This window comes from Gavia stellata, chromosome 15 (genome assembly GCF_030936135.1).
Source record: "Gavia stellata isolate bGavSte3 chromosome 15, bGavSte3.hap2, whole genome shotgun sequence".
Taxonomy (NCBI): Eukaryota; Metazoa; Chordata; class Aves; order Gaviiformes; family Gaviidae; genus Gavia; species Gavia stellata.
The window spans coordinates 18,820,432-18,835,851 of record NC_082608.1 but is presented as its reverse complement, the minus strand read 5'-3'; the positions used below and the strand labels follow the sequence as shown (position 1 = coordinate 18,835,851).

Genomic DNA, 15,420 nt, shown 5'->3' with positions numbered 1-15,420 from the left:
ACTTGCAACCAGGCAATTTGGTTTTCTAGCAAACCAGAGCACATTTTCTGTTGCTGCTAGTTCACTGCTACACAAAAGAAGATAAACAAAACCCATGTGCCTGAATGCATTTACACAATGTTTCTTATCAGCATGGTTAGTAAAGAATATAAATATATTCTAGTTATAGAATGTAATATAAATAAAACTAAAATTTAAAATGCACCCATTTTCTACAACCCGCTTTTCAGTATTTTGGCAAAAATTGGAAGACAGGACAACTCAGTCTGTTCATAAACCTAGGTCCAGCCAAAATGTTCACACCACTGTTGATAAGGGATATAAGAGATTTGCAATTTGCCCTTCAGTAAAATAAACTTGAATCCCTAGTTGCACAATGGGCCCATGCATCAACGAGATTATTATTTACTTCAGTCTAACCTGCATTGAAGTTCTGGTACTTGCTAGCAAGTGTTTCACAAGTGTCAAAGATATAGCAATGCTGGCTACAGCTTCCCTGCTGAATTTCTTTTGCTATCGGCTACCTGTAAGCTGCTCCAGTATTGCCTCCGTTTTGCTGCCTTCTTTAAAGGCTCCTCAGTTCTGCTTCAGTTCTCTCCACAGCCAAGACAGATTTTTTTTTTGCACTGATTTTTTGATTATTTTTTTTTCCAAGAAAGGGGAAAAAAAAAAATATCAAAACTAGTATTGAAAGCAGAGCTCCTGTCTAAAAAGCAACATCCCAGATCACCATAGGAATCATCTTTTAGGCCTTCCCAGGGCTCCCAATTTTATTTTCACCTTGGTTTAAAAAGAAATCTTTTGTAAAGGAATTTCAGATTTTTGTTAAAGATAAACCCTATCAGTCAGGCTTTCTTTAGCTAATTTCTTATTTCAGCAAATCCTACCACTTGCCAGGGTTGATATTTTTTCAGGGATTAAAAAAACACAACACAAACATTTTAGTTAATATTCATATCACAGAACATGATATGCACTTCACTATCTACAACTTCACTTGTCTGCCCAAGAAGAAGCGGTAGGTACAAGGCTAACAAATATGCACAAAGTCATTCCAAGATGAGCGATGTTTTCAGAATCAATCTATAAAAACCTTCTTTCCCTTCTCTAGAGGAAAGAGTTTGGGTGGATAAACTGAACAGAGACATAAGACAAATCAGGAACAGTAGCCTCCAGCTAGAAAAAAAACCACTCAGTCTAATAAATTTCTGAAAGACTTCATGAGTTTACTGCCAGTGTTATTTATTCTCAAAGAGAGACTGAGAGATCCCATGCCACAGGAAAGCTATGTGAAAACGAGATGCGCCCATTAAAGCTGACAATAGCTGATGCATACAGACAGATTGCTCTGTCCAGGAAAGACTGCTTTAAATAAGCAAAGGGGAAGAAAAACTGTGAGTTGAAGCATGAGTATAATTACATTAGAAAAGTTATAATTTGGTTTGGATTAGCAGAGTGAAATCCTAAAAGCTAAGAATTAATTGTGAACTACATCTACAATTATTTTCAAGAATACTTGCATGCTTTAAGATATCATTAACTTAAATGAGATTCTGTGTTTAAAGGAAGGTTTAACCTCACATACTCCCATTAATTCTTGCTAAATGTCCACGCTGCACTTTGAAATGTAATGGAAAAGGTTAGTTAGCCATGATTCTTTTGAACGGTGCTTTCCTAAGATCCTCAAACTAAAAGTTCTGTCAGAAATGTGGTCTGTGAAAATACAAAGCTATGTACTACAGAAATGCATTAACATTTCAGCATGTAGCAATTTGTGGTGCTTCTGTTTGTCAGATATGCAGAACAGCTTCCTCCTGACAAAGCTGGGCTGATGCTGCAGCCTCTTCAGCATGACCCCAGCTCTAAACTATAACCAGAAGTCATATGCCCCTACCCCTCATTTCATCAGGAAGATGACCCTGTTAAATTTTGTCAACCATAAGCAATTAGTGTCAGACTATTTGCTTGGTGAGTTTGTCCAATGCTAAGCTACCTACGTTTTCCTAAAAGACAGATTTTGGCCTTCCAACGTGTTTATACGCCTGCAGAGAATGAGGCTGCCTCTTGGCCTGCATTGTTAATCAGTTCAGGAGTAATGCTTAGTTAATCTGATTTGGTTTTGAAATTGGCAACTGGAAATGAACAGAGAAGTCTTTCATTGAAGGACCTGGGGACATTATGAATACAAGGTTTGCACTGCACTGAGCAAGAGACCCATCCTGCTAATACTGAGCAGTTGGTCATTGATTTAGACTATTAGAAGAACAGCTGGCATGCTTCAGCCAACCAAAGCCTACATATATTTCAAAAAAGTATTATCTGTGAAACATTATGGCTCTTGGAAAGTTTCCAGAAACAAATCAAATCTCAGACCAAGTAATCTGCTACTTTTACCTTCCTAAATCTGCTATTTTTACCTTCCTAAATCCAGACAAACCCATTAACAGAGCATTCACTACCACTGCAAAGAACCTCCCTCACTAGTTCGTTCTTTTTTTTAAACCAGGATTGCATGGCTTTTCTCAACAAAACAAACAAGATACTTTCCGAGTTTAGATCTTCATTTCCTCCACCTTGGAATCATAATGTCAAGAGGAGGTTTCACCAATACATATGGCTTTCCTTCCATTACTCTACAAGAGCTGACTACATCCCCGAGAGTTTTTGACTTAGCCCTGAAGATGTTCCTCAGGGGCTAAATAATTCTTTCATGTTGTTCAGTCTGATGTCCCACTTTTTCAAAAACTAGTTTAATTAAATGTATATGCATAAAAATCAAACACTGTTTTAAACTCCTTTCCCCTCAGGTCTTGTTAATAAGCTGACGTGCACTGTTTGGAAAGCGACTGTCTGACCACCTGGCACTCGACCACCATTTTTTCCTGTTTTGTTTTGTTTTAATCATATGTGAAAGCTGTTTAACAGATTATATGATATCTTGTTATGTTGCAACATCAATCTGCATACATCTATTCAGACACATCCGAGACGTTCTGTATTACTTAGTCACAATACATATTTGCAATACATACGCAGATAGCTTTCTCCCTCTGTGTAAGAGTTAGGCATCAAACTTCAATTAAAAAGCAATGCCTTAGATATTTAAGCGCAAAAGGATCTTCCCTTTGAAGATCCTCCTCACTCTGCCTCCATGAACACGTTGTAAAGTTCCCAATCTCTCACTTTAAAAATTACTTCCACAATTTTGCAACCATTTTGCATACCCCCAGATATTTCCTGGAATTCTGGTAACATGAGTTTGCCTTCCTACAGCCATTTAAATGGGAATAGTGTGATTGAGATATCCCTAATGTCTGGCTTCAAATCCTGACCAATACTTCTGTCCACATGGTATAACAGAGTCCCAGATGTGTGGTCTTAATCATGTATCCAAGTGTCAGAAGTGGAGCTCTGGTATTCAAGTTCTATACAGGGTATGTGCATTAAGATATATTTTGGAGTATAAAGCATTCCACTATCTGGATAGAAAAGTTGACAGACACATTTCTGTACCATCTGCTACCACATGCCCAACACAAGAACCAAGTAATTTTTCAACATCTTCTAAAGAAGTACATTTCTTAACATAGCAAGTGATTTATGTGAAAGTAATTTCAAGATGTTTGTAGAATTCAAAACATGTTAAAGACTTCTTTATTTTGAAAAGCCACAACTATGTTTCAATACAGATGCGCTACAGATGTGTACACCTGAAAAGGTGAAAAATCCAGTTATCTAGCTATTACCCAAAAGTCTAGACAGTTTTCCCTGCAAGAAATTACTAAGCCAAAAATCTTACCTCACTTGAACTTCTTTTGCAAGCCACAACTACCACCTGTAGTTCCAATTACCTAAAGCCTGCAATATTCAGCATTAAGAGTTAACATTGGCATATAAACCTCATGTTAATCCTCCTAGAGGGTTTGGCATATTATAGTATATTGAATTAGGCTGCCACATTGGCTCTATACAAGCTGCAGAAAAAGTGAAGCAGGAGGAAATGAATCAAGTGTGTGTGATAACATACACTGTATGGATCAGAGTAAACAAGAGGGTAACAGCAGTAATATTGATAGCATAAACAGTCACAGAAGAGGCCACTGTACAGTCAAATGGCATGGTAATCAGTGGGAAGAGTGAATGTGATAAATCACAAATCTCACATGGCATCATCTGAGAATTAATAGGGAATGTTTAGATGCGAGCATGTTGGTGCTGTGATCCATGCACACACATGATACTGTAATAGTAGGAATGGTCTTCTCTGATCTTGCCACAGGCATTATTCAGTTTAAACAAAGGAAATCTTGTTGGAGGCTACAGCTTTGCTAGACAACATAAGAACTTCCTTTAAGCATTAATGATAAGCAGACTAATTATTTCCCATCATATGAGTAAACAAAGATTTTCAATATGGTTGAACAGAAAAGTCTTTGTTAAAATCCACAGAATAAAAAAGTACCCAAATGCAGACAGACAAAGCCCTGATCTTGAAGCAGCCCAAGCTCTGAAACATGCAATCTATCACGTAAGAGACAGAAGAGGTCAGCCATTAATTAACATCCAAATTAAAGCTTCTCAAGTAAGGGTCAAAACTTCCTTTGTTTTGACATTTAAATCACTGGCAATGTATTCCCTAGTTTAGTATGCACAACACATCACCTAACGCCTTTATGCTAATTGCCTCAATTTTTCAAGTGCACTATTTGATTCATTGTCAATTAAAAATACCCCCAAAAGCCAAGACTCATGTATGTTAAGTATAAACATGATTAATGTAACACAATTACATTTCCACGTTTGATGAATCTGATTAGGAACTTTCTATCAGCCTGGCATGACGGAGCATTGTCACTACCAGTGACCTGTCAGCTTTGCCAAAGACAAGCTTGCTGATGGAGAAGCATTTCATGGCCACAAATGTTTCAGAAAGGTGTAAAACCTGTAATTAAATGCTGTCAATTATCACCTTATCAAGAATATAGCAATCCATATGATCATCTCTATTTGATTGCAGAAGATGGTCCTAGGTCTAAACTTTAAAAAGCTGTAAGGAAGAAAAATCCAGTAACGTCATTGCTTGTTAAAGCAGTAATTATGTGGACAGACCCTCTAGTATTTCCAGAAAGCGACTCTATGAATCCTCTCCCACTACATCAAGGGAACATCTGGTTTAAGAAAACTGCACTCAGGGAGTGGGCAGACCACAAGTAGGAAAGTAATGTCTGATTTTGTTTGTAGTCATAGAAAACATAAGTTATAAGGTGATAAAGAGGTCTGATGAGAAAAAAAGGTCAAAATTAGGAAAAATAAATGACAAAATTAGAAAAATGAAATGATTGGAGTCTGGAGGTTGCTGTTAAGTGAGATGCAATGATAAATAAAAAAGGCAGTTCAGCCTGAGCACAATGAGATAAAGCTAAGAAATAGCAACAGAATTCCAGTGAAGCTAACAGGAAGGAGGGTATGCATACACAACTGGACTGATGCAATTGGTATGGCCAGCTTATAAGTAGGGTTTGATAAGAATTGGTACAAATCAGAATAAGAAATAAGATACAATTCTGTAACCTCAGTTTGGGCTTCTCTTCCTTCTTCCCATCAGTAAGTGTAATATATAATTAACATTGCCATATTTCAAAGTAATAAATACGTAAGAACCAGCCATAACCTGTATTTAATTACAAGGGAGATACTAGCAATGAGATGTACAGTAGGTCCTTGTTTAAATTGAAAAATAAAAAAAAAAGAAAAAGACTGTTCTATTGCACTTCAGAAAAGAATTAAGGAGCTCCTTGGCTTATCAAGGACTACAAAAGCAATCACTGCTATAGACCTGCTTTGCATATTCACTCTATTAATTTACATAGCCCTGGTAAGCCTCACATTACAATGCAACTGCTAATTACACTGCTTTTGGGTAATAGGTATAAAAAGATGCAAGAGCATGCAAAGTGTATTCAAACAGACAATTAAAAATATCAATTCTGTCGACAGCTAAAATGAAGAAACTGTGCAGAGGTTTAATGCTACTGCATGAAGGACATGCTGTTTATGAGTGATTGAATTAACTAGAATCATGCATCAGCAGTCTGCCTTTGTCAAACATTACATATTAGGCCAATTTACTGTCTGCTTAATAAAATAATTTAATTCCAAAGATTGTTTCCAGGCATTTCTAAATCTCCTCCTGCTCTTCCCTCCTCCTCACGTTAATGATGGCATCTTAATCATTGTGCCAGTTTCACACCAGTGCGATTTGCTGGGTCAGCATAGAGCAGCCCAGTCAACTTTGGCTTAACCAACTCATCCTTTAGGTGTTTGGGAGGACAAGTACAAGTGAGCAGGAGATCTGGTTAGACATGCTACACCTCAAAGCTCAGAAGCAGCCAAGGAATACAACAAGGGTTATTTTTTACTCAGTTTAGCACTAACTTGTTAGTATTGTGCTTTTTTTTTTTTTAAACACAGGTCTTCAACTTTACATGCTTATTAAATCTATTATGCTTCCTATATTCAACGAATTTCTACTTTTAACCATGTAGGAACAACATGTTCATCAACTCTAAAAATATTAATTTAAAAGAAAACAAAATTGCCTAAAGAAATTAGGAGTTTGAAATCTCTCGTCTAAACTAAATAATAATCTCACATCTCTGTGTATAGCATTACTATTTCATCATCTAATTTCCTCTTAAATGCAACTCAGACTAAGTAACTTAAAATGCTTAGGCTAAAGGTTTGCTTTAGCACCTGTTAAAGGCTGAATGACTTAAGTTTAAGACAGCCTTTTCAAGAGACTCTGGCAACTAATTGTGACATGGCATTTTGAAAAGTTAGTGCTATTTTAAAATGAGTGTGCACAGAAATTACACCTTCATCCAAACATGCATAACAGTGAAAATATATCAATATGCAGTAATAATACCTGGAGGGAACCGAGATGGGAAATGTGTGCATTTAATGAGTAATACTGCTTTGCATTTCTTGGTTTCACCAAACTGGGTGATATCTAGGATCTAGATATCGTACATGGATGCCAAGCACTACTGTCTCAGGCTGCATACGTAGAAGAATTCCTGGTTCAACAGCAAGCAACCAAGCATGACAAAGAAACCATTAGTAATGTGTGTCACATGTAAAAATGCTGGCATGTTTGGAAGTTATAAAAAAAAGATACTAAGTGCTGCCATTTTCAAGTCTTCAAAGTCATTGACCTTGGACAAGGTACTACCTTAGTTTGACAGTCTTGAAGTCCCAAAGCCATGGAACTGAATGAACAAGTTGTAACACTTGCTCGCTACAGTATTTGAATGAACACCAGGACTGGGAGACAGTTAAATCTCCTGTAGTTTAATGCTTTGAGTATACAGTGCCAGACTGGATTTTATAATGTGACACTTGGTCATTGGAAATATTACTGAATATCGCAGTTGTACGACACATATAGTAACAATTTATTATCACTGATGAAGACAAGCTTCAACCAGCCTCCTCTGAATTTCATGTAAAGACTTGGACTTGCAGAAGCTTTGAATGAAACTTCTAGGATATAAGCTTCTAAATCTGAGTTGCAGAGATTAATTAATAGTGACATGTTGATAGGCAAACCCTGATTTCCAATATTATAGGAAAGACTATAAAAAAATCCGGAGTAAATTTACTCTTTAAAAAACAGATGATTCTAAGTTTTCACAATATTCATATTGTCCTAAATGATTATGTATAGTATTTTGCCATCTCTAATACATAGAACAGAGTAAAGTCTGTAGAGATATAGAAATAATGCAGGGGAGCCCAGACAGAATCATGGCAACATTCAAAATCCTATGTACAAAATAAAGCTTTCTGATAAATGGCAGGAGTCATATGAATACATAAGCAATTCTGGATTTTGCACAATAGTAGTATATGAAAATAACATACGGTTCAGAACTGGCTGGTCCTCTGTGAATTCAAATGGCTGTTCAATATAAAAAACCTTTCGCTGGAATCCAGGGACACATTCTAAATCTTCTGCACATGCAAGCAGCAGAACCTGAGAAAAAAAAAAAGAAAATGGGCTTTTAACATCCACTCATTCATCCATCATGTTGGCTTCTGGGAATGATAGTGGGTTTAGGCTCAGTGCTCATAAAATGAAACATTGGGCTCCGTGCTCATAAAACAAAATATCCATCAAATCACACTGCCCCTTCAAATCTTGCTAAACAATTTATGTAAGGTTTTTGCTTTTATGTATGTTTTTATTTTATGCTGACATGGAAATTACAAATAGCAGCTTTCAAGGTTAAGTCCAGTTCAGATTATCAATAAAGGATATTATTGTTCTTTGAAAATGTAGGATGTATTGTTGCTCCTAAAAATCACAAGTGAATACTGCTAGGCTTAAATATATGCTTAAATAAAGCACTTAAGTTGATTTAAATCATTTATAAATTAGGGTCTGCAAACCTAGTTTCAGAAAGTTAATCACCAAGTTACAGAAGGAATTCTTTATTCAAGGGTAAAGTTTCACATCACAGAAGTTTCCTTTATGAAAGAACTTCTTTGCTAACAAATGTAAACTGTTGCGCCCCCCCACCCCGAACCACAGTTTGTCCATTTTCCCTGAAATCAAAAGTTTGTTTACACCAAGGAAATACTGAAAATGAAATGTGTACATCATAGTGGAAGTGGATCTGAAGGTTAAAGTTGAATAGTTTTTGTCACTGTTAGTACATGGTCACCAAAGTTCCCTGTCCCCACAGGAACACCTTAGCAAAGGAGGAAACTTAAAAGCAAAATAAAATTGGTTGGAAGTAGGTACAATGCTAATCTCAGTCTCTGAAGGTTTGTGTTCTGTCCCTGAATAAGACAACAACCCGAAAGGCTATTTTTCTTGGCAGCTTTTAGATGAGAGCATGAGGGTAAGAACGTCCAAGAAAGAGGCAGCAAGAAAAAAATTACTAAAAGGTTTAAAAGGTTAGAAAGAGAGGCAAAAGGAGGCAAGTTCAAAAGTAGGAAAGGCCAAATCTGTATTTTTCAGCCTATATATGTGTAAGCACATTTTCAAAAGTACTCTCTGCTTCAGAACCTCCAAAGATGTTTTTCAAAACTTGACTTTCAGCTGGTGTACAGAGTACTCAGATCTCAAAGTTATTATGGCCAATCTGCTGCTCGTTGGGCAGCTGAAGAAAAATCAAGGAGAGAGGGCACATGTAGTGACCAAGAAGAAAATGGTCAAGCAAACACAGCGGTTCTGAATGACATTCCCTCTAAAATTCAAGTGGCCCTGCACAAATGGGTCTATTTACTCAAGACATCCTCAACATGTGATTAAAATTTTGCAAATAAAGCTCTTCAGCTGTACAATTTCTCCTCTATACCACACAGGTGAGTGCTGAAGCCTCCTTTCTCCTTCACCACCTCAGGTCACAAACTGCACTCTCACTTCTCCCAACCCAATAGCAGCCTCTCACACATTTCTCAGTTCTACCTCCACCACATTATCATCTAGGTATGCTGATCCTGATCCTAGAGAGACGCCCCGCAAAATTTTAACATCTGCATGTTTCCCTCTTAACCACCACTCATAGTCCATTCGCTAAATCAGAGCAATACATTATCTGCTCTCTCCCTTCATGCACTTCACACTCACTCTAAGTTTTATGTGATCCCATTTATAAAACCCAAAGGCTGCAATACCCCACCTGGTCTGCATTAGTCCTTCTTATTGAAATCAACTGCTGGATCATTTGTTTCGTGTCACTAACATTTGCTATAAAAGCTTGGCTAGAAGTGCTAGCAGACTGTGAGAAACAGCCAGAATATTTCATGACAATTAAGCTGGTGGTAGTGAAACGCAGCAGACGGATGCTTTTGCCTTCTATCCCGACCTGCTCTATGTTTGTCCCTTTGAAGGATTAACCAAGAAAGAAGAGAAAGACTTAAAGTAATACACCAAGCAAGGTGCAACACACTTGACTACTATTCACTTCTATATATCCACATAACTACTACATTTCTTATAACGGCTTAAAAAAAAACCAGTGCCTAATCCCTCATTCAATTATTGACATTGATATATTGATTTTATTAGAGTCTGGACACTACAGGGGTTGAGAATTGGACATGTCCCCTTCAGTCCTCCAGTATGAGACATCTGCAAAATGTGAACAGACATATTCAGAGCCAGCTCTCAAAACTGTGCATAAAATTTGATTATTGATTCTAAAAAAAATAAATAGCTTGATATGCATTTAAATGGTCACATGCACAGAAAGACACATATGCATTTTCTGCACAGGTTTTTTGCATGCACAGGTGCATTTTTAAAGTACCTGTCTTTCTGACTCATGGTGTTACTGAATGAATATGCATAAAAATGCAGTCACAGCAGAAGCAAAATTCTTCCAATCTCAAGATGCAAGCAACCACTGAAACAAAGTTATATAAGAAGTCCACACCGGAAAAACAGTCAAAGCACTATATGCTGAAATTTAACTACAAACAGCTCTTCTTCTAAACAATTAGCACAGCAAGTAAGAGGCAAATCATGTTCTGATCTCCCAGTTACTGGCATCTTGAAGTTGGGTCTTGTCTTATGGAGCTATAAATAAAAAGTCTGCTTTGGACATCATCTATATCAGTACTTAGAGAAGAGAATATGTCTACCTTATCAGATTTGTGACAGCATAAGTTGACTTTGAAATCTGGGCAATCTAAATAGGTCACAAGTTAACTTCTGTAAGCCTGGTACAGAAGCCTCACATAATACAGATGTAGCAAATAGAAAATGACCTTTAATCCCTTTGAAATAATTACGAGACTCAGGCTTGGCCTTGCTGTGAAATGGAACATTTTATTCTACTTGTGCAATTCCAGGCACTTTCTTCTCCTCAACATGTCAGGCAAGATGTTAAATTTGTCACTACACAGAGTTTTTAATTAATTATCTTTTAAAAGCACAATTATTCTTTTAATTTATTTTTCTCACAAAGAAAGTTCTTCTGTTGAACTAAATGTCTATCTCATTAAAATAATTTCTGTTAAAGGTTTTTTTCCCTCCAAAGTGAAGAACCTTAAAAATGCCTTGAAAAAATAAGCCAAGCAGATATATATTGAAGGCAAAGACAACATTATTCACAGCAGAATAACATTCTGAATTTAAGCACCATGTAGATTTCTTATTTTTCGATATAGTAAAAAGGTTTATGGGCTGATAGCAGTCTAAAGAAAGACTTCAGCTAAATGCACGGAAAATAATGTTTAAATGTCTCATGTAGAACTCAGAATATATAAATATTTTTCACACATCTAGTCAAGTAAGTACTGGGCAATTACTACAAAGGGAACCTTCACCCACTACTAAGAGAAAAGCCGGATTATTGAAAGAATATGACAATTATGCAGCAAACATCATTTGCTCATGATAATCTGAAAGGGTAGAAGTCTGACTACTCAGGGAGTCATGACTACTCAGACCTACAGATCCTATAATCACTGACAAACAGAATCAAATTTTTTCATAACCTACTGCTTTTCAGAAATGTACAGAGTGAAGACTCATTTTTAATATCCTAACAAATTATCTTTCTGAATTTATTACCAGTCACTATAAGGAAATGTCACTGGTTCAAATAACTCCTGTGCAAGTTTGGTCACTGGGCTAGAACCATATTTCTGATGATGTATCAAGCCTATGAAACACTTGGGGTTTTTTCTTCATTAATGAAAGAGCACACACATGTTGGTGACCTTGACCAACCTCAACATTTCCACCGAAAGCTGCTCACACAGAACATGGATTGGAAAGCAAAAAGAGGATGGCAAATTTATACCACACTGCAGAGGAAATTAATAAAGCCCCTGATGTTAAAGTACCTTTGGGTGTTACCACATGTCAAAAACTAGGGTTCCTTTGCCTCTTCTGCTGGTGACTGAAAGTTAGTCTCTGAAATGACATTCCAAAGAATTTAAAAATCTTTATCTCCTTTTTGACTTGCCCAGTTTCAGCACAAGGCAACTCCATTCAAGTTTAATTGGCTACATCCTCACCCTGGAAATTAATTTTCTCACCTTTTACTCTAAACACTCTCATATCTTCATTAGCCCCTGTACAAGATCAACTTTCTATCACAAAAGTGCAAGCTTCAGCATATTAATTGCATTTCGCACACATTCTTGTGGTATGAAATTCATCCTTGTGCAAGGCTTTAGAGATGTAAATGCAGACACCTGAGAAAACCATCTGTCCAGACACGAATTTTTACACACAATAAACTCAAACAAATCTCATTTCATAGGGCAGTATTCTCTAGGGCCACATTCTACCTTTGACTTCAGGAGAGTAATTTGAAATACAAACAAACCAACATAAGACCCCACAAAAGAAAAGCTAAAATAGAAATCACATTCATTTTTAATAATGATAATTATCTCAAAAGTTCAAAAATTATGAGTCACATTTCATAGGAAATAAGGGGTTTGGTTGTGTTTGGTTTTGTTTGGAACTTTTGGTGGGTTTTTTTGGAAGTATGGTTTTGGGTTTTGTTTTTTTTTTTTTTTTTAATTCATTTGACTCATTTACTTGGAAATGAATATTGAAAATCTTTGCTTCTGAGCTTTTCTCTGGAAACATGAGAACTAGAAATTTGTTTTTTGCATATGAAAATTTCAGTTTTTCATATAAAACACCGTGATCCTAACAGCTGAGAGGAAAAAAGTAATTAGAATAATGAGAACTGCCAACACTGAATTAAATTGCACATGATGAAGTATTTTTGTTGTGCAGATCCAGATCTTTGAATCTTAAAACCCTTTATCTTCAGGTGCTGCAACACTAGACACGCAAAAATAGATAGGGAGGAGCTGTCAGAGAAGAAAAACAAGTAGTAAGCAGCACACAGTCACAACGATTTGCAGAGGTGATGAAATCTTGCCTTCACTGAAGTCAGTAAGAGTTATTCATTGACTTTAGGTTTTTACTCAAGATTTAAATGAGGGAGTTCTTTAAATGAAATTAACAGACGGACACTTAAATAGAAAAAAGAGAGCACTGCTTTAAGTAAGCATTATGCAGACTCCAATTAGAGTGTCAGCAGGTCCTAAGGCAATTGTTTCATCAAATCACATACAGACTGGACATGAAGTTCTCCTTGTCTTCTGTATTTTTTAACACGAATTGGAACAGGAAAAAACCTCAAAAGCCTGAATAACTTATCCTCTGATTGGCATAATTAACAAAGCTATTTTAATATTGCATAAAGGTATGTTGAATTATTTATCTCTGAAAGTGACTAAATTAAACAAAACACACAGTTCTTTTGCATTAATTTGATTTCTAGAGCACTACAATTTGGGGAATTTTTATTCAATATTTTCATTTTGGAGGAAAAGTTTTCACTGTTTTAGGCTTTAACCTCTCTTCTTTTTATCAGAAGAGAGGTTCAGAAAAAGAATATTCACAATCTCTACAGCTCTACCTCTAAATCTGATAGTGAATTCCAGTCATTTTTGTAAGAAATGCTATTAAGATTTGGCACTAAGATTCTTCAAGGATGATAAATATTCTTTTAAAGGGCCTAGATATCCATTTACCACATAGCTCTGTCCTAAAAGTGAAAGTCACACTTGGAGTACTGAAGAGTGGGCTATGAAAATGCAAATTAGAATGACTTTATTGGCTCAAATGAATTCAGTTCTCCTGTCACTAAGCGGTGTGACTGCGGTAGGCATCCATTAACTGGAAAAAAAAAAACATGACAAACTCTTTCGTGAGACTATCTAGCACAGGAACTTTCTTTTTATGAGCACTTTCCTTGTGAATGTATGTTTATTATAAGACTTCTATCACATATTCAGTAAAAAGTGTACATCTTCCATGACACTGGAAATCTTGTTAAGTTATTCAAGAAGCAATTTGCCAGCACTAGTGTCTGAACAGCCAGCTACTTTCCTTCTGAAATTCAAGATCTCTGGAAAAGGCGCTATCATTTGTTAAGATATGACCCCCAGGGTCTGTTCAGAGCCCAAAGCAACTCTGGAGTCCACACTGCTTAGGGTGAAGTATAATATGAGAAGCATAATAGAAAGTATGCAAGCACTTCCACGGCACCCTCATTTGAAGCCAGAGTTGTGGCGATTTCTCTCTCCCCAGGCACTGACCTGCCTGGAAACCAATCATTTTTTCTGCTCTTCTTCCAGTCACATCTGCTCCCTAAATCAAGTCACTGAGTAGCTCTGCAAAAGCCAGTGCCCACAAAATAGCATAGCTGGAAAAACACGGTTGAGTGTGAGACCATCACAGTCTGCACTTATTCTGGTTAAGCTGCCACGAAACTGCACCCTAAGGTTAAGTTTTTCAATAAACTCTTACTAACACATCTTCTATGCATCACAACTTGAGCTAGCTCAGAGTTCCCTTGACTTGGGAACCCAGAAAAGCCTTATACAGGCCTGGAAGAAGCCACCTCTGGTGTCACAAGCGGGCACAACATACAGTCTCCTGGCCAGATCACTTGATCCCAACCATAAGTAATTCTTCCTGCATTCCACAATTCTGGACCCTTATTCTGATGGTCATTTCGTAGCTTCCAGAATAAATTTCTTCATGGTCAATTTACAGCCATTTATTCTCGTACAAGTCTTGTCTCATAACTTAATTAACCTTTCTCCTCTAAGTCTTTAATTTATTAGGCTAGACAAACCAAGCTCTTTCAATCTCCTCCTATAAGGATACATTCCTTTGATCATCTTAGCAACCTTTCATTGTACCTGCTTAAGTTTGCCCATGTGCAAAATACACAAAGAATTCCAGATAAGCGTTCTCCAGCATCTGGTAAGTGAAATTAACATTTCCTAAAGCCCGAAATATGTTTCTTAATGCTTCCTAAAATTCCACTTTTTAAAGTCTTGTCATACTGATGGATCACAATCATTCTAAAATTAACTAACACACAAAGAGCTGAAAAAATTTGAGATCAGAGGAGATACTGCCTCCATTCAGCTACAACAATGTTAAGCAGTTTTTGCAAACAGGGTCAGAATTTATCTTTATGAAATACAAACACAGATGTAAACCCTCGTGCATTGGTAAATCTATGCCCTCTCTGACCAGACGGGAACCAGCTCTGCTCACCAGTGGCAGACATCTTACAGTGCAGAGCCCAAGCCTAACCTTCCCTCTCAGCAAAGCTTATTAGCCAAGACTCAGGATTTGCTGACAGATGATGGTTTCCAGGCTCAAGATGGTTTGTACCCATATGGCTCAGAGTGCAGGATCAACTTACCGTTTCATCTACGTAGATATACCTGAACATTGTTCAGATTTTTGTAATCCGGGCAATAACTATCATCCTGGTTCATTAAGTATTTTAATGATTAATAACAGAGGCCAAAATGTGTTACTTGTGCTCAAAGTAAGTAATATTTTAAATT

At 36.8% G+C, this 15,420-nt stretch overlaps 1 protein-coding gene across 2 annotated transcripts in view; it reads right to left on the bottom strand.

The window, feature by feature from the left end:
- The window catches only part of CDH13 (cadherin 13), a 535,620-nt gene that overhangs the window by 431,056 nt on the left and 89,144 nt on the right, over positions 1-15,420 (bottom strand). For both annotated transcript variants that reach the window (XM_059824681.1, XM_059824680.1), the window contains exon 2: positions 7,927-8,038. In XM_059824681.1, coding sequence (XP_059680664.1) covers positions 7,927-8,038 — 112 coding nt within the window. The remainder of the gene's footprint in view (positions 1-7,926; positions 8,039-15,420) is intronic.